Source organism: Carettochelys insculpta, chromosome 1, assembly GCF_033958435.1.
Source record: "Carettochelys insculpta isolate YL-2023 chromosome 1, ASM3395843v1, whole genome shotgun sequence".
NCBI lineage: Eukaryota > Metazoa > Chordata > Testudines > Carettochelyidae > Carettochelys > Carettochelys insculpta.
Window position 1 is genome coordinate 909,537 of NC_134137.1, and position 19,223 is coordinate 928,759.

General features: G+C 57.2%; 1 protein-coding gene across 4 annotated transcripts in view; it reads left to right on the forward strand.

Annotated features, from left to right (window-relative positions):
• The window catches only part of TRIM3 (tripartite motif containing 3), a 55,285-nt gene that overhangs the window by 12,552 nt on the left and 23,510 nt on the right, over positions 1-19,223 (forward strand). For 3 of the 4 annotated variants that reach the window (XM_075009693.1, XM_075009434.1, XM_075009612.1), the window contains exon 2: positions 2,896-3,055. In XM_075009693.1, coding sequence (XP_074865794.1) covers positions 2,925-3,055 — 131 coding nt within the window. In that variant the 5' untranslated portion in view covers positions 2,896-2,924. The remainder of the gene's footprint in view (positions 1-2,895; positions 3,056-19,223) is intronic. The other variant, XM_075009525.1, reaches the window with a different exon arrangement.

A 19,223-nucleotide genomic window follows, 5' to 3' on the forward strand; every position in this document is an offset into this window, starting at 1 on the left:
GGCTCGGTGAGCGTTTGTACTCCAGGAGTGCAGCGTGCTTCTTTTCAATGACTGGAATCATCTCATCAGAATTAGCTTCGAACCAGTTGTTCATGTTTCTAGCTTTCTCCGAGTTTGCCGTCTTTCTGGCGTCAATGCGGGGCCTTCCAGCAAGCTTAGAGCGGTGCAGCTTCTTGGGTCTCAGCTTGAGCTTGGAGCAAACTAGCGAGTGATCTGCATCGCAGTCAGCACTATGATAGCTGCGTGTCAGAAGGACGTTTTTGAGGTTATTACGCCTAGTGATGACCACATCTAGTTGATGCCAGTGCTTCGAGCGTGGGTGTCTCCATGACTCTCTGTGCTGTGGCTTCGTTCGGAGGAATGTGTTTGTGATGCACAGATTGTGGTACGAGCACAGTTCAAGGAGACGCTGTCCATTGTCATTCATTTTTCCCACACCGAAGTGTTCTAAGCAGGAAGGCCATGAGGCCCAATCAGCTCCAACTCTTGCACTGAAGTCACCCAAGATGTACAGTTGTTCAGAAGCAGGTATTTGCGCTGCAGCAGCACTAAGCACGTCATAGAACTTGTCTTTTACTTCTGGTGTGGCAGAGAAGAGCAGTTTGCAAGGTGTGAATTGGGGGAGTTCCCTGCCAGGTGAGCCTTCAAGGGCTGACTAGACTGGAGGCAAGGCTTTGAGCCAGGCCTAACCAGCTGGGAGCTCTCCCGATAAGAAGGGAGCTCCCAGCGAACAAGGGGTGAGCAGCGAACAGGGAAGGGAGTTTGCCTCTGGGAGTTCGCCGAGGGAGGAGCCCTGTGTTTGTTGTCCTTTTCAGGTATGATGTTCCACCTGTGCCCTGCAAGGCAGCACTACCAGGAAAAGGAGTCTCTGAAGAGAAGAGCCTGAAGAGCGATGGGGGAGGGTGGACCTGGGGGCACTGAGAGCAGCTCGGGGGAGAGGGGCCAGTGCAGTGAGGAGGGTGGACATGGGAGCAGATGGGGGTAGTGGGTTGGGGAGGGCCCTATGGTGATGGTAGCTGGGGGTGGGGCGAAAGGTGGGGAGGAGGGTTCCGGGGATATGAGGTCATTGCTCCACAGGGAGCTATGGAGACTCGTGGTGACAGGGAGGTATGAAGTAGTTGGATGCTTAACCACATTCTCCACACCCCACTGCCTTGTGGGTTATCCTGGGAAGGAGCAAGGCTAAGGGAGTAAACCCTGACAGAAAATCCGGAGGGGAATCCGAAGGCGGTCCGGTGTCGACTTCTGGCACTGTCCCGGCAACTCCTGCAGCTGAGCTGGTACCAGATGGGGAGGTTATCCTCTCCTTTGGACTATATCACTAAAGCCAAGAGGAGGACACTGGTGTCTGGGCAGCCCAGAGTCTCCATAATAAGTGCCCAGGCTCACGCTGGGAGAGGTACTCCGGTATCGCTGAACAGCGTTGCGTCAACACAGGAGGCAACAGATACCGGTTATAAGCTCTTGCTCGACTGGCGTAGAGAACGAGCGCCAAGGGTTGCCTTCGATGGTGGGAGAGATCCTCGCATCTCACTGGACAGTCACCGTCCACCTCAAGCTGGGCAGCCCCCAGCCAATAGGGTACTGTCCCGCCACAGTTCACCTGCTTCGCTGGGTGCGTGAGGCTTAAGGTTCCTGAACCTGACAAGTGACTGTACTTTGGGCACCAGGCAAGCCAATAAGAAAATGAACAAGAAATGAGAAACATCAACAATTTAAGCTTGCTTGCTGGTATGTGCGGACCATGCTGACCGGCTTGACTGAAGATCTTCAGGCCATCAGTGACACCCGAAAGACCGCTGTCATCAACGAGGAACTGAAGAGGCTCAGAGTTGATATTGCTGCACTGCAAGAGACGCGACTTGCAGATTTGGGATCTCTAAAGGAAAAGGACTACACCTTTTTCTGGCAGGGTAAAGCCCAAGAAGAACCCAGGGAGCATGGTGTTGGCTTTGCTGTCAGAAACACCCTTCTACAAATGGTTGATTTCGTCATGGGCAGATCAGAAAGACTCCTTCGGATCACGCTTCAAACTTGCGCCGGTCCTGTCCACCTGATCAGCGCTTATGCTCCAACCCTGTACGCCACACCAGAAGTAAAAGACAAGTTCTATGACATGCTTAGTGGAGGGCAACAAAAATAGTTAAGTGGCTGGAGCACAAGACATATGAGGAGAGGCTGAGGGATTTGGGCTTGTTTAGTTTACAGAAGAGAATAGTGAGGGGTGCTTTAATAGCAGCCTTCAACTTCCTGAAGGGGAGCTCTAAAGAGGAGGGTGAGAAACTGTTCTCAGTGGTGTCAGATGGCAGAACAAGGAGCAATGGTCTGAAGTTGAAGGGGTAGAGGTGTAGGTTGGATATTAGGAAAAACTACTTCACCAGGCGGGTGGTGAAGCACTGGAATGTGTTGCCTAGAGAGGTGGTGGATTCTCCATCCCTTGAGCTTTTTAAGTCTCGGCTGGACAAGGTCCTGGTTGGGATGACTTGGTGGGGGTTGATCCTGCTTGAAGCAGGGGTCTGGACTAGATGACCTCCTGAGGTCACTTCCAGCCCTGTGATTCTGGGTGCTGTGCGGACTGGGGTGGTATTGGAGCGAGTTTGGGGGGTTCTCTCCATGGTGGATACAGTCTGTGGGTTGGTGGTGTCTGGCAGGGCTGGGGGGTGGGATGGGGATGGGGAGCAGTGTGGGGGTGCGGTGTGGACTGGGGTGGTATAGGAGCAGGCAGGGGAGTGTCGGGGGGGACACAGAGCGGGCGGGCGGTGTTGGGGGGCAGAGCAGGCAGGGGGTGTGGGGGGCAGAGTGGGCGGGGGGTGTCAGGGGGGCAGAGCGGGTGGGGGGGCATTCAGGGGGGTGTCAGGGGGCGCCCTGCACCTCAGCCCTGTTGTGCCTCTGCAGGGGAGCGCAGCCGGGCAAACAGAGCCGCCATGGCCAAGCGCGAGGCAAGCGCCAGCCCTGTGGTGCGGCAGATCGACAAGCAGTTCCTGGTCTGCAGCATCTGCCTGGACCGGTACCGCAACCCCAAGGTGCTGCCCTGTCTGCACACCTTCTGTGAGCGGTGAGTCCCCCCAGACACCCGACTGTCCCCCTCGGCTCCTCCCCCATACCCCTTTGCCACCTTCTTTGAGCAGTGAGTCCCCCCAGACACCCCACTGTCCCCCTCGGCTCCTCCCCCCCAGTGCCCCTTTGCCTGCCACGTTCCGTGAGCGGTGAGTGCCCCCCGGCCCCCCTCGGTTCCTCCCCCCCAGTGCCCCTCTGCCTGCCACCTTCTGTGAGTGATGACCACTGGTACCCCTCTAGCACCACCCCAGTGCCCCTCTGCCTGCCACCTTCTTTGAATGGTGAGTCTTGCCCCCGCACTCCCGGTACTCCTCTCTGCAGATCTTCTATGAGTGGTGAGTCCCTGTAACAGGACAGGGTTTCTGGGCACAGCTGAAGAAATCCATCCAGGTACCTTTGCTTAAAATCCAGGCCATTTACAGCCCCAGGCTGGGATTTCCTTCTCACTAAGGCAGATCCAGCCAGCCACACAGCAGCTCTGCCAGCCCCACTGGCCAGCCAGGAGCCACACAAGCAAACCCACAGACTTCTCAGCTGCTCTGCCAGCCCAGACCAGCAGCCTCCAGTGTAAGGTGAGAGTCTCTTAAGCACAGGTTTTTCAGACGTCAATATACCCCAGATCTTACCCAAAACAACATGCCCACCAATTGTTTAGATCTAATATCTAAGGGTTTATTAATACAGGAGAAGGAGCAGGGTTAGAGAGAAGAACTGTTCAAGCAATACTTTACATGCGTCGGTCACAACTACTGGTGCAGCCAGCGGTGTTACTTGCTGGTTCTTGAAAGTCTCTGACAGTCCATTCCAGGTTATGCAGGTTTTGTTACTGGAGAATTATAGATGCAGCTCACTGGGGTCCACGTGCTGGGACATGGACCCTTGGAGACAGGCACCAAAAGAAAGAAGGCAAGATCCAGTCCAAGATGGTTGACGGTAGGCCCACCTCATGGTTCACAGAATCACAGGGCTGGAAGGGACCTCAGGAGGTCATCCAATCCAGCCCCCTGCTTCAAGCAGGATCAACCCCCACAAAGTCATCCCAGCCAGCACCTTGTCCAGCCGGGACTTAAAAACCTCAAGGGATGGAGAATCCACCACCTCTCTAGGCAACGCATTCCAGTGCTTCACGACCTGCCTGGTGAAGTAGTTTTCCTAATATCTAACCTACACCTTTCCCTCTTCAACTTCAGACCATTACTCCTTGTTCTGCCATCTGACACCAGTGAGAACAGTTTCTCACCCTCCTCTTTAGAGCTCCCCTTCAGGAAGTTGAAGGCTGCTATTAAATCACCTCTAAGTCTTCTCTTCTGTAAACTAAACAAGCCCAAATCCCTCAGCCTCTCCTCAGAGGTCTTGTGCTCCAGCCCCTTATCATTTTTGTTGCCCTTCGCTGAACCTGCTCCAGCAAATCCACATCCTTTTTATACTGGGGGGACCAAAACTGGACACAATATTCCAGATGTGGCCTCACCAGTGCCGAATAAAGAGGAACTACTACGTCCCTAGATGTGCTTGAAATGCTCCTCCTAATGCACCCCAGTGTGCCGTTAGCCTTCTTGGCGACAAGGGCGCACTGTTTACTCATATCCAGCCTTTTATCCACCATAACCCCTAGGTCCCTTTCCATCATACTGCTGCTGAGCCAGTCGGTCCCCAGCCTGTAACAATGTTTGGGATTCTTCCACCCCAGGTGCAGGACTCTACACTTCTCCTTATTGAACAGCATCAGATTTCTTTTGGCCCAGTCCTCCAATTTATCCAGGTCCCTCTGGATTCTCTCTCTACCCTCTGACGTAGCTACCTCTCCCCCTAGTTTTGTGTCATCCACAAACTTGCTGAGGGTGCAAGCCAGTCCCTCATCCAGGTCATTAATAAAGATGTTGAATAACACCGGCCCCAGAACCAAGTCTTGCGGCACGCCGCTTGAAACAGACCACCATCCAGATATTGAGCCATTGACCGCTACCCCTTGCGCCCGACCATCAAGCCAGCTTTCTATCCATCTTATAGTCCAAGGGTCCAATCCATATTTCCTTAACTTATGGACAAGAATGTTGTGGGAGACCGTATCAAAAGCCTTGCTGAAGTCAAGGTATATCACATCTACTGACTTCCCCATGTCCACAGAGCTTGTTATGTCGTCATAGAAGCTGATCAGATTGCTGAGGCAGGACTTGCCCCTGGTGAATCCATGTTGGCTACTTTTGATCACTTTCCCCTCTTCCAAGTGTTCCAAAATGGATTCCTTGAGGATTCCCTCCATTATTTTCCCAGGGATTGAGGTAAGGCTGATGGGTCTGTAGTTCCCTGGATTGTCCTTCTTTCCTTTTTTAAAGATGGGCACGACATTTGCCTTATTCCAGTCATCTGGTATCTCCCCTGATCTCCGAGAGTCTTCAACGATAATGGCCAAAGGTTCGACAATGACCTCTGCCAGTTCCCTCAGTACCCTGGGGTGCATTAAATCCAGACCCATGGACTTGTGCACATCTAGTTTTTGTAAATGGCTCAGAACTTGTTCCTTCCCTACAGATGCCTGCCCTCCACCTTCCCATACTGCATCGTCTAGGACATGGATGTCCAACCTTTTGGCTTGCCTGGCCCGCTTTGAGTGAAGAGGAATTGTCTTGGGCTGCATATAAAATATATAATATAGTTAATGTATATAAATCACATAATAATGTTAAAAGTTTACGATCTTGTGGGACCACATTAGTAGCTGTCCCGGGCCGCGAGTTGGACACACCTGGTCTAGGACCATCATGGGGAAGTTGACTTTGTCTGTGAAGACTGAGGCAAAAAAAGCATTGAGTACTTCAGCTTTTCCTGCATCGTCTGTCACTAGGTTACCTCCCTCGTCCAGTAATGGCCCCACACCTTCTCTGACAACCCGTTTATTGTTCACATGCCTGTAGAAGCCCTTCTTGTTACTCTTCACATCCCTTGCCAGCTGCAGTTCCAACTCTGCTTTTGCTTTTCTGATTACTGCCCGGCATTCTCCAGCCGTGTGTTTATACCCCTCCTTAGTCAACTGTCCTCGTTTCCGTTTCTTGTGTGCCTCCTTTGTGAATTTAAGCTGACTAAGCATTTTCCTGTTAAGCATTTTCCTCTCTTGTGTCCAGGAACACTGGCCTGTCTTCTTCCCATCAGACCCTTGAGTGTCAGAACTCACCGGACCAGGTGAGCCACTGGCAAAAGACCATTGATCACTGGTTTGGCCAGCCCGCCCCAGGCATTTACATGGCAGGTGCCATCTGTGTCTGGGCATCTCCTTTTAGTTCCCTTGCTCAGCCCAGGTCACCTGACCAGTGGGCTGCATTCCACTGATAAATGCCATGCACCTGGGATGGGGGTTGGGCATCTGAGCACCTGGCCATACAAGTAGCATACATAAATTTGGGACATCCTCAGTTTGCATTAGACACCTCTCACTGCCCTCCGAGCACAATATTTATGGCCAATAGATACACTGGGTGCATAAAATGGCTTCCATGCCCAACGTAAACAACAAAGCAGTCCAGTACCACTTCAAAGACTAACAAAATAATTTATTAGGTGATGAGCTTTCATGGGACAGACCCACATCTTCCGCCCGTAGCCAGAACAGACTCAATATTTAAGGCACAGAGAACCAAAGATAGTTATCGAGGTAGGCAAATCAGCAGAGGGGCAGTAGGGCGGGGGAACGTCGAGTCAGATAAAATAAAGTATGTAGAAGAGTCCTTATAACAGGGGTATAAGAGTCCCATTATAAGGACGCTTTTACATACTTCGTTTTATCTGACACTTGACTTCCCCTCACTCTTACTGCCCCTCTTCTCTGCTGATTTGCTCACCTTGATTACAATTTTTCTGATTTGCCCACCTCGATAACTGTCTTTGGTTCTCTGTGCCTTAAATATTGAGTCTGTTCTGGTCTGGCTCTGGTCTGAAGAAGTGGGTCTGTCCCATGAAAACTCACCTAATAAATTATTTTGTTAGTCTTTAAAGTGCTCCTGACTGCTTTGTTGTTTTGACAGAACACAGACTAACCCGGCAATCTCTCTGTTCCTATACCCGATGTAGAAATGTGACAGGCATTGCAACCCATTGTGAAAGGTTCTTCATCGGGGAAGGCTCACTTGACAGAGGAAGGCGTTATCAGATTCCAATCCGTGTCAGAGGAATCTGGCTGTGGATGTGTAACCCAGCAACAGGCAATGGCTGATTGCCCAAAAAAGGAATTGGACGGGTGACCTGCTCACATGTCAGTCTCCATCTTGTAGAATCACAGGGCTGGAAGGGATCACGGCGTCCAGCCCCCTGCTTCCAGCAGAATCAACCCCAACTAAGTCATCCCAGCCAGGACTTAAAAACCTCAAGGGATAGAGAATCCACCACCTCTCTAGGCAACGCATTCCAATGCTTCACCACCCTCTGGTGAAGTAGTTTTCCTAATATCTAACCTACACCTCTCCCTCTTCAACTTCAGACCATTGCTCCTTGTTCTGCCATCTGACACCACTGAGAACAGTTTCTCACCCTCCTCTTTAGAGCTCCCCTTCAGGAAGTTGAAGGCTGCTATTAAATCACCCCTAAGTCTTCTCTTCTGTAAACTAAACAAGCCCAAATCCCTCAGCCTCTCCTCATAGGTCTTGTGCTCCAGCCCCTTATCATTTTTGTTGCCCTTCGCTGAACCTGCTCCAGCAAATCCACATCCTTTTTATACTGGGGGGCCCAAAACTGGATGCAATACTCCAGATGCGGCCTCACCAGTAGCAAACAGAGGGGAACTACAACTTCTCAAGATCTGCTGGAAATGTTCCTCCCTCCTAATGCACCCCAATATGCCATTAGCCATTTTGGCTACAAGGGCACCCTATTTACTCCTATCCAGCCTTTCATCCACTGTAATCCCAAGATCCCTTTCCGTCGTACTGCTGCTTAACCCATCAGTTCCCAGCCTGTAACAATGCTTGGGATTCGTCCGTCCCAAGTGCAGGACTCTATACCTCGCCTCGCTGAACCACATCAGATTTCTTTTGGCCCAGTCCTCCAATTTATCCAGGTGACTCGGAATCCTATCACCACCCTCCAACGTGTCTACCTCTCCCACTAGCTTGGTGTCATCTGCAAACTCGCTGAGGGTGCAGTCCAGTCCCTCATCCAAGTCATTAATAAAGATGTTGAACAACACCAGCCGCAGAACCGAGCCTTGCGGCACTCCGCTTGAAACCAACTGCCATCCAGATATTGAGCCATTGCCCACTACCCATTGGGCCTGACTGTCTAGCCAGCTTTCTATCCATCTTATAGTCCATGGATCCAATCCATACTTTCTTAAGTTATAGGCAAGAATGTTGTGGGAGACCGTATCAAAAGCCTTGCTGAAGTCAAGGTATATCACAGCCACTGGCTTCCCCATGTCCACAGAGCCTGTTACCACATCACAGAAGCTGATCAGATTGCTGAGGTAGGACTTGCCCCTGGTGAATCCATGTTGGCTACTTTTGATCACTTTCCCCTCTTCCGAGTGCTCCAAAATGGATCCCTTGAGGATCCCCTCAACCTCAGATGTGCTCCCACACGGGGAGGAACAGCGTCTCCCCCGCGTGGGTCAGAGTATAAAGAAGACCCAGGGGTTCCTTCTTCTTTGTTGTCAGTCTAGCTCATCACTTCAGCACTGTCTCTGCTATGAAGCCTGTCCCCACGTGCTCTTTTGGGTAAGGTCTGAGGTATACACTCTCCTGGGAACGTGGCTGGTCCGGTGGGGCTGGAGGGACCTGTGTGGAGTTGGTGAGCCTGGTTTCCATAACCTCTCATCTGTGTGAGGAGGGGACGGGGTGTGGCACAAGGAGTGACTGTGGGATTTGCTTGTGCAACCCCTTGCTTTCCGGAGAGGCAGCGGAGGTGCTGCGTGTGACTGGCTTGGTGCCCTGCGGTAGAGCAAGTACCTCATTTAGGTGGGGGAAGCGACGACGGACAGGCTGATGGGCCGACGAAGGCTGAGAGCACAGCTGCTCCCATGCACCCAGCCAGCGTGCAGCAGTGTGCCTGGGAAGCTACTGATGAGCGGTGGGGATGGGGAGGAGCCTGGCTGTAGAGGGATCAAGTAGGAAACCAGCTCTAATAGGGGAGGTTTTCCAGGCACAGCTGAGAGGGCCAACCCAGGGCCAACTGCTTAAACCCAGGCAGCTCACAGCCCAGGACTGGGGGTCCTCCCCTGTACAGCACCAATCCCTCACACGGCACACTTGTATTACCACACTGCCCAGCAAGGAGTCACACCAGCAATTCCCTCACACATTCCCGCTGCCCTAGGCCGCACCCAGCCCCCTCCTCACACAGGTGAAAGGCTCTGGAAACCGATCCTGCCAAGTCCGAGCAGGTTCTTCCCCTCCCAAAGAACCAGCACCATTCATAGGTCATTGTACATCTCGGATCTTACTCAAAGAACATGCTGGGCCAAGCTTTTAGAGTCTAAAATCCAAAGTGTCTAATAGAATGAAAAAGAAAGAGAGAAAGAAAAGGGGAGTAAAATTGTTAAAGCAATCAAATTACGGACACCAGACACGCAGTTCTTGCTGCAGGCTTGCAGCAGGTGGAGTAGGTTGCTCTCTTGTAGTCTTGGGTTACATCCTTCTTAGGATGGGTCAGTCCATAACGGAGATCATAGAATCCCAGGGCTGGAAGGGACCTCAGGAGGTCATCAAGTCCAGACCCCTGCTTCAAGTAGGATCAACCCAACTAAGTCATCTGCAATGGGGTTCAGCGGTCCCCAAGCTCTGCACCCTGTCCGCAGGCAGGAGTGACTCTCACTCAGCAGGTAGAACAGGAGGTTTAGGAGGCCACAGAGGCCCAGCTCAGTACAGCGGGGTCAGTGCAGCCAGCAGAGACAGTCATTCCAACCCGTCCTGGGGAGAGGAGCCCGAGGGGTGCCCCTCTGGGGTGTAGCTTCCCCCCAGCCAGGCTGGCTGCCTTCCAGCTCCCTCTCCCCAGCTTCCAACTGCCGCCTCCGATTCAAACCCAGCTCCGCTCCTCCCTGCTCTGTGCTCAGGGCAGAGGTGTCACCTGCCAGCCTAGGGTACAGCCCCAGGGTCATCCTTAGCCACTGGGAGCTGCTCTGCCCATCTCCCACATCCAGCCTGAGTCTCACACATGCACTCCCCCCACTCCATCACACAGGGCCAGCAGGGAGTGCCTGGGACCTGCCATGGCCGCCTCCCCCTCGTGTGCGAGGAGTGAGGGGCAGCGACCCACCTGCCTGCATGTGTGGCCCCCCTGGTTGGCCAGAGCAGGCTGAGCCCACCCGGCGTGGAGCCCAGTCTCTGGCTGGTGGTGCCCCTGGGCTGGGGAGGCAAGGCTCAGGTGTGATCCCAAGCCCAGGGCTGCACGCGTGCCAGGCCTGGTCCCCTCCCCGCACCAGGACAGCGCCTTCTCCACAGCACGCTGCGCTCCTGCGTCTCACCCCCAGCCAGGAAGGGTGTTTCTGCCCCGCCCCCCCCACTTGGTGGCAAGTGGAAGAGGAGGGCCAGGCCCCGCACTTACCCTTTGGCCTGTGTTTTGGCCCCTGCCTTGGGGTGTGGGAGGGAGCTCCCATCTCTCCTGGCTCCTGCAGGGCTCGAGAGAGGAATGGAGACCACAGCCTAGCAGTGGGGATGGCTGTATCAGAGCACCCCCGCCCCGGGCTTGCTTTCACCGGCTGAGCCTTGCGGGAAAGGGCTGCTCCATGCATATCCAGGACTCGTGCTGGACCCACAGAGCTGTTCCCGATGCCCGTGCCAGTGCAGACAGAGCCTTGCGCTATTACAGCATCGGTCGTCCTTTCTGAACCCAACAGGTCATTGCCACAGGCTCTTCCAGAAGCCCTGACCACTGGCATAACAGGAGCACCTCCGAGTTAGGGCTGCCTCGGGTATGGAGCCAGTTGGCAACACTAGCACGTTTGTAACTGAGCAAACCGTGGTGGTTCATCTTTCCAAACCTCACGGCAGAGCCCAGGGTCATGCAGCTGAAACTTTCCTGTGTGGCAGGAAGGGCTGGCTTCCTTTTCCGTCCTTTCCACTTAGCACAGAACTGTCCTGCATTTTTGTGGGTCACCGCTGCCTGACTGCCCACCTCCAGTGCGTACTTCCAGTTCCACAGGAGGTGTGTGCTGTCTCTGAGGTGGTACTGCAACTAGATTACTCTCCTTCACTGCTTTATAAATCTAGTCCCACATCAGCTGCTCCATTCTTTTTACTACCACCTGCAGAGGAGCTTTGCCCCAAGCTTCCGGCAGTGTCTTCATGCTCCGAGATTTCTTAGAAATCAGCACTGATGGTGTCGCGCCTCAGCCAGCTCTTGGAAAGTTCTTGGACGCAGTACATCTGGGTCTGCTGCTTTCCGTAGAATCCTAGGGCCAGACGACAGCTGACTAATGTTAGTAGTTGCAGTTCAACGTCCTGGAATGCAAACAGTTCATGGGTCCAAAACCTCTGCTTCCAGGGCATGGCCCACCCCTGCTACCCGTGATGGTTTCTGGGTGGTAGGTTCCCCCCAGGACACCCTCCCGCACTGCTGTCTGGATGGTAGGTTCCCCCGGGACACTGCGCCCCCACGCTGCTGTCTGGATGGTAGGTTCCCGCCCCCCCCCGGGCACTGTGCCCCCCACGCTGGTGTCTGGAGGGTAGGTCCCCCCCTTCCCGGGCACTGCGCCCCCCCCCCCCCCCCATGCTGGTGTCTGGATAGTAGGTTCTGCCCCGGGCATGGCCCTCCCACACTGGTGCCTGGGTGGTAGGTTCCCCCCAGGAACTGTGCCCCCCCTCATGCTGGGCTCTGGATGGTAGGTCCCCCCCAGGGCACTGTGCCCCACCCCCGTGCTAGGCTCCGGGTGGTAGGTTCCCCCCGGGGCACTGTGCCCCCCCCGTGCTGGGCTCTGGGTGGTAGGCTCCCCCCAGGGCACTGTGCCCCCCGCCCCCCCGTGCTGGGCTCTGGGTGGTAGGCTCCCCCCAGGGCACTGTGCCCCCCGCCCCCCCGTGCTGGGCTCTGGGTGGTAGGTTCCCCCCAGGGCCCGGGCCCCCCCCTGTGATGGAGTGGGGGGGGTGCATGTGTGAGTCAGGCTGGATGTCCGAGGCAAGCAGCAGCTCCCAGTGGCTAAGGATGAGCCTGGGGCTACAACTGGCAGATAACACCTCTGCCTGAACAAAGAGCAGGGAGGAGCTGAGCTGGGTTTTGAATTGGGGGCGGCAGTTTGAGGGAGGAAAAGGGAGAGCTGGAAGGCAGCCAGCCTGAGGAGGGGGAAAGCTACACCCCAGAGGGGCACCCCTCGGGGTCTTCCCCCCAGGACAGGTTGGAAGGACTGTCTCTGGCTGCTGTACTGTCGCTTCTGTGAGAAACTGGGCATCTGTTGCCTAATAAACCTGCTGTTGTGCCTGCTGAGTGAGAGTCTCTCCTGCCAGCGGGCGGGGTGCAGTGCAGGGGGACCCCTGAACCCCATCACACTGGTGTCAGAAGTGGGATGCACTGCACCCACGGATGAGCTCCCAGCAGTGGCTGACTGAGCACCAGAGAAGGAAGGAGTCTCACAAGAGCCAGAGGGGGAACAGAGCCATTCCTGCAGCTGCTGCTGGTGAGTGGATACCCCGGGAAATAGCGGGGAGATGGATTATACCCGACTCCTGAAGGCAGAGCTAGCGGGGCTGTGCAGAGAGAGGGGCCTGACCGTGGGGAAGGCGACCAAGGCCCAGCTGATTGCACAGCTGGAAGAGAATGACCGATCCGGGGGGGCAGAGCCTGTCCCGGCAGAAAGTGGCCGGTCAGCCTCGGGAAGCATTTCGGATTCTCCGACAGGAGCGGGGGCTCGACGCCGTCAGACAGACGCGGTGCCCACCAGGTCGCGCTCAGCTAGCGGTGGTCCATCGCGGGCAGAGTCCCCCGCCGCAGAGCTGCAACGGCTGGAACTCGAGGTGAAATTAAAGGAACTGGAGCACCAGGAACGGGAAAGAGAGCGTGAGCGACAGGAACGAGAAAGAGAGCGTGAGCGCCAGGAACGGGAAAGAGAGCGTGAGCACGAGCGCCAGGAACGAGAAAGAGAGCGTGAGCACGAGCGCCAGCTACAAGAGACACAGCGGGAGGAGAAAGAACGAGAACGGAAGGAGAGAGAGCGAGAGCGGGAGCATGAGCGAACCATGGCAGAGGCGAGACGCCAAGAGGCCCCAGCTGCGGTAAGCGGGGAGAGGGCCAGACGGCTCGGGGTGGCCAGTCACTTGGAGACGCGTGTGCTGGCCCAGTGTCAGGACCCAGGGGACATGGACGAGTTCCTTACCGCCTTCGAGCGAGCCTGTGAGTTGCATGAGGTTCCCCCAGATGAGTGGATCCGGCACCTCACCCCCTTGCTGGGCCAGAAGGCCGCAGTGGTGCTCAGCCAGCTGGTGGGGCTGCAGCCTGGGGACTATGAATGGTTCAAACAGGCCCTGCTGCATAAGTTCGGGCTGACTCCGGAGATGTACAAGAAGAAGTTCCAGGAGGCGCAGAAGAGGCCAGAGGAAACCCACGTAGATACAACCGCCCGCCTGAAGCAATACTACCAGAAGTGGGCGTTCGGAATGGGAGTCCAGTCCGTAGAGGACCTGATCGAGCTGGCGATCGTGGAGCGATTCTACGAGATGTGCGCACCTGACCTGAGGGTGTGGCTCGTGGACCGGAAGCCAGGGGACTCTCACGATGCAGGGAAACTGGCAGATGACTTCACAAACAGCCGGGCCAGGTTTGAAAGTGAGCCCCACAAAGAGAGGGAGTCTCGGAGAGAGAGGGAGTCCCAGAGGGAGAGGGAGTCCTGGAGAAACCGAGAATCTCAGAGAGACCGGTCCCTAACTGTACGACAGAGGGGACCACCTCTTGGGCAAGCCCAGGAAAGAGGGGCCAGCCACCCACCCCCCAGAGAGCCAAACAGAGCCCGGACAGAGCAGCCGGCCCGAGGGACACAACAAGACCCAGGCTGTTACCGCTGTGGGCGAAAGGGGCATAGAGCAGCCCAGTGCCCCAGGCTCCCAGACACGTTGAGCAGGCCGGGGGGTCATGGAGTCAACTGGGTGGGGTCCCAGAAGTCAGAGGGGCTGGCGGCCAAGGCGGGTGGTGCTGACAGTGGGCACTCGGATTGGGCCGAGTCCGCCCCACAGACCAGCTCCTCAGGGGGACCAAATGCTCAGAGGCCAGTTTACAGAGTGGGGGCGGCAATGCCTCTGTGGAGCAAGTGTCTCAAACACCTCGAGGTAGACGGGAAAAAGGTCACGGGGTTCTGGGACACAGGCGCTGACGTGACGCTGGCCCGACCCGGGGTGGTGGCACCAGGCGGCATGATACCCGATTCCCACCTGACGATAACAGGAATTGATGGAACCCCTTTCAAGGTGCCCATGGCGAGGGTGCACCTGAAATGGGGGAAGAAGGAAGGCCCCAAGGAAGTGGGCGTGCACAGCCATTTGCCGGCAGATGTACTGATGGGGGCTGACCTGGAGAACTGGCAAGGCGAACGCCCTCGTGCCCTGGTCCTGACCCGTAGCCAAAGAAAACTAGGGGTGCGCTCCCCAGATTCAGGGGTACAGGCCCAGCCAAAGCCACAGGGGCCAACCCTGAGAGAAAGGGGGCCCCCAAAAACCAGATCTCACAGGCCAGGGATGCTGGAGCCAGGCAGGGATGGGGAAGTAGCTTCCGCCCCTGCCCCAGCGGAAGAGTTCCAGGCAGAGCAGCAGAGAGACCCCTCCTTGCAGAAGCTGAGGGAACTGGCCAGTCTCAGCCCAGCTCCACAGCTGGGGGAGGGCTGCAGGGAGAGATTCCTGTGGGAAAAGGGATTCCTGTACCGGGAATGGGCTCTCAGACGCAAAGCGGAGCCATGGAAGGTCCAGAGGCAACTAGTGGTTCCCCAAAAGTACCGGCGCAGGCTGCTGTACCTAGCCCATGATGTCCCGCTCGCAGGACACCAGGGGATCCACCGCACCAGGAGAAGGTTGTTACAGAACTTTTTCTGGCCAGGGATCTTTGCAGCTGTCCGTCTGTATTGCCTGTCCTGCGATCCCTGCCAGAGGGTGGGGAAGAGCTGGGACAAGGGGAAAGCTGCCTTGAGGCCACTGCCCATCATAGAGGAGCCTTTCCAGAAAGTGGCTATAGACATAGTGGGCCCCTTCAGCAAGGCAACGCGTTCGGGGAAGAAATATATTTTGGTGGTGGTAGATTTTGCCACGCGATACCCAGAAGCAGTGGCCTTGACCTCTATCGACGCTGACACCGTGGCGGATGCGCTGCTGTCCATTTTCAGCAGAGTGGGGTTCCCCAAGGAGGTCCTCACAGAGCAGGGGTCCAACTTCATGTCGGCCCTACTGCAAAGCTTGTGGGACAAGTGTGGGGTCCGGCACACCTGGGCCACAGCCTACCACCCGCAGACCAATGGGCTGGTGGAAAGGTTCAATGGGACTCTGAAGCAGATGCTGAGAACCTTCATGAATCAATACCCCCATGACTGGGACAATTACTTACCCCACCTGCTGTTTGCATACAGGGAGGTGCCCCAGGAATCCATGGGGTTCTCCCCGTTTGAGCTGCTGTACGGAAGGAGGGTACGGGGACCCTTGGACTTGCTCAGAGAAGAGTGGGAGGAGACGGCCTCTCCTGAAGGGGAGTCAGTGGTACAGTATGTACTGACCTTCCGGGAAAAACTCACCGAGCTCATGGGCCTGGCCAGGGAGAACTTCTCCATGGCCCAAAGGAAGCAAAAGGTCTGGTATGACCGTAACGCCAGGGCCCGAGCCTATGCCACCGGGGATCAAGTGATGGTCCTTGTACCTGTGCGGCGGAACAAGCTGCAAGCGGCCTGGGATGGGCCCTTCAAGGTCGTCAAACAGCTAAATGACGTGAATTATGTGGTGGAACTGTCGAACCGGGCCCACAGCCACCGGGTCTATCATGTGAACATGATGAAACCTTACTGGGACAGACAGAACTTGGTGCTGGCCGTGTGCAGACACTGGGAGGGGCAGGGGGATGATCCCTTGGTGGATTTACTCACAAGGACTGGAGCTGGCTCCTTGCTGGAGTCTATTCCCCTCTCAGACCAGCTGACCCCTGCCCAGCAGACGGAGATCAAGGAGGTGCTGCATTTGCATCAACAGCTGTTCTCGGACAGACCCGGACGCACTGACCTGGCTGTCCACCGAATAGAGACAGGCACCCACGCCCCTATCAAGTGTGTGCCATTCAGAGCCACAGGGAGGACGGCTCAGGACATAGAGCGGGAGGTTGAAGACATGCTGGCTCTGGGGGTGATCCAACCCTCGTCCAGCCCCTGGGCCTCTCCCGTGGTGTTAGTCCCTAAAAAAGATGGGTCTGTTCGGTTTTGTGTGGACTATCGCAAGCTTAACGCCATCACTGTCTCGGACGCCTACCCCATGCCCAGGCCTGATGACCTTTTAGACAAGCTGGGGGGAGCCCGTTACCTCACCACCATAGACCTCACCAAGGGGTACTGGCAAGTGCCATTAGACCAAGATGCCCGGCTGAAGTCGGCTTTCATCACCCCTGTGGGGCTCTACGAGTTCCTGGTCCTGCCCTTTGCCCTCGGGGGGGCACCCGCTACCTTCCAGCGTCTGGTGGACCAGCTCCTGAAAGCGATGGAGAGCTTTGCCCTGGCTTACATGGACGACATTTGCATCTTCAGCCAGACGTGGGAGGACCATGTGTCCCAGGTCAAGCAGGTGCTGGACCGACTCCAGAAGGCCGGTCTGACTATCAAGGCAGGGAAGTGCAAGGTGGGAATGGCTGAGGTGACCTACCTGGGCCACAAGGTGGGCAGCGGCTGCTTAAAGCCAGAGCCAGCTAAAGTGGAGGCTGTCAGAGATTGGCCAACACCCCAGACTAAGAAGCAGGTCCAGGCCTTCATTGGGATGGCGGGGTACTACCGGAGGTTTGTGCCCCACTTTAGCTCCATCGCAGCCCCCCTCACGGAGCTGTGTAAAAAGGGAAAGCCTGACAAGGTGGTCTGGACCGAGCAGTGCCAAGAGCCCCTCTGCGCGCTGAAGGAGGCTCTGGTCAGGGCCCCAGTGCTGGCAAATCCAGACTTCAACAAGCCCTTCCTGGTGTTCACCGATGCCTCGGACGTGGGGCTGGGGGCGGTGCTAATGCAGGTGACTGACAAAGGGGAGAAACACCCCATCGTGTACCTGAGTAAGAAGCTGCTGCCCCGGGAGCAGAACTACGCGGCCATAGAGAAGGAATGTCTGGCCATGGTGTGGGCGCTGGGGAAGCTGCAGCCGTACCTGTTTGGACGGCGTTTCACCGTGTACACCGATCACTCACCCCTGACCTGGCTGCATCACATGAAAGGGGCCAAGGCCAAGCTCCTGCGGTGGAGTCTGCTCCTGCAGGACTACGACATGGAGGTGGTCCACGTCAAGGGGAACAGCAACACCATAGCCGATGCCCTGTCACGCAGGGAGGGCCCCGAACTTCCCCAGGTCACTGGCTAAGTGACCCCGCTCAGTGCGGTCTGGAAGGGGGGAGAGATGTGATGGCGGGGGGGGGTGCATGTGTGAGTCAGGCTGGATGTCCGAGGCAAGCAGCAGCTCCCAGTGGCTAAGGATGAGCCTGGGGCTACAACTGGCAGGTGACACCTCTGCCTGAACAAAGAGCAGGGAGGAGCTGAGTTGCGTTTTGAACTGGGGGCGGCAGTTTGAGGGAGGAAAAGGGAGAGCTGGAAGGCAGCCAGCCTGAGGAGGGGGAAGGCTACACCCCAGAGGGGCACCCCTCGGGGTCTTCCCCCCAGGACGGGTTGGAAGGACTGTCTCTGGCGGCTGTACTGTCGCTTCTGTGAAAAACTGGACATCTGTTGCCTAATAAACCTGCTGTTGTGCCTGCTGAGTGAGAGTCTCTCCTGCCAGCGGGCGGGGTGCAGTGCAGGGGGACCCCTGAACCCCATCACACCCCCGCCGTGCTGGGCTCTGGGTGGTAGGTTCCCCCCAGGGCACTGTGCCCCCCACCCCCCCGTGCTGGGCTCTGGGTGGTAGGTTCCCCCCAGGGCACTGTGCCCCCCACCCCCCCGTGCTGGGCTCTGGGTGGTAGGTTCCCCCCAGGGCACTGTGCCCCTGCCCCCATGCTGGGCTCTGGATGGTAGGTTACCCCCAGGGCCCAGCTCCCCCCCCCCCCCCCCGTGCTGGGCTCTGGGTGGTAGGTTCCCCCCCGGGGCACTGTGCCCCCCCATGCTGGGGTCTGGGTGGTAGGTTCCCCCCGGGGCACTGTGCCCCCCGCCCCCCTGTGCTGGGCTCTGGGTGGTAGGTTCTCCCCAGGGCACTGTGCCCCCCCACCACCACTAGGCTCTGGATGGTAGGTTCCCCCCGGGGCACTGTGCCCCCCCCCCCCCATGCTGGGCTCTGGATGGTAGGTTACCCCCAGGGCCCAGCTCCCCCCCCCCCCCCGTGCTGGGCTCTGGGTGGTAGGTTCCCCCCCGGGGCACTGTGCCCCCCCATGCTGGGGTCTGGGTGGTAGGTTCCCCCCGGGGCACTGTGCCCCCCGCCCCCCTGTGCTGGGCTCTGGGTGGTAGGTTCTCCCCAGGGCACTGTGCCCCCCCACCACCACTAGGCTCTGGATGGTAGGTTCCCCCCAGGGCACTGTGCCCGCCCCCCCCGTGCTGGGGTCTGGGTGGTAGGTTCCCCCCAGGGCACTGTGCCCGCCCCCCCCGTGCTGGGGTCTGGGTGGTAGGTTCCCCCCAGGGCACTGTGCCCCCCCCCCAGGCTGGGCTCTGGGTGGTAGGTTCCCCCCGGGGCACTGTGCCCCCCCACCATGCTGGGCTCTGGATGGTAGGTTCCCCCCAGGGCACTGTGCCCACCCCCCATGCTGGGCTCTGGATGGTAGGTTCCCCCCCGGGGCACTGTGCCCACCCCCCATGCTGGGCTCTGGATGGTAGGTTACCCCCAGGGCCCAGCCCCCCCCCCCCCCCCGTGCTGGGCTCTGGGTGGTAGGTTCCCCCCCGGGGCACTGTGCCCCCACCCCCCAGGCTGGGCTCTGGGTGGTAGGTTCCCCCCGGGGCACTGTGCCCCCCGCCCCCCTGTGCTGGGCTCTGGGTGGTAGGTTCTCCCCAGGGCACTGTGCCCCCCCACCACCACTAGGCTCTGGATGGTAGGTTCCCCCCAGGGCCCGGGCCCCCACCGCCCCGTTCTGGG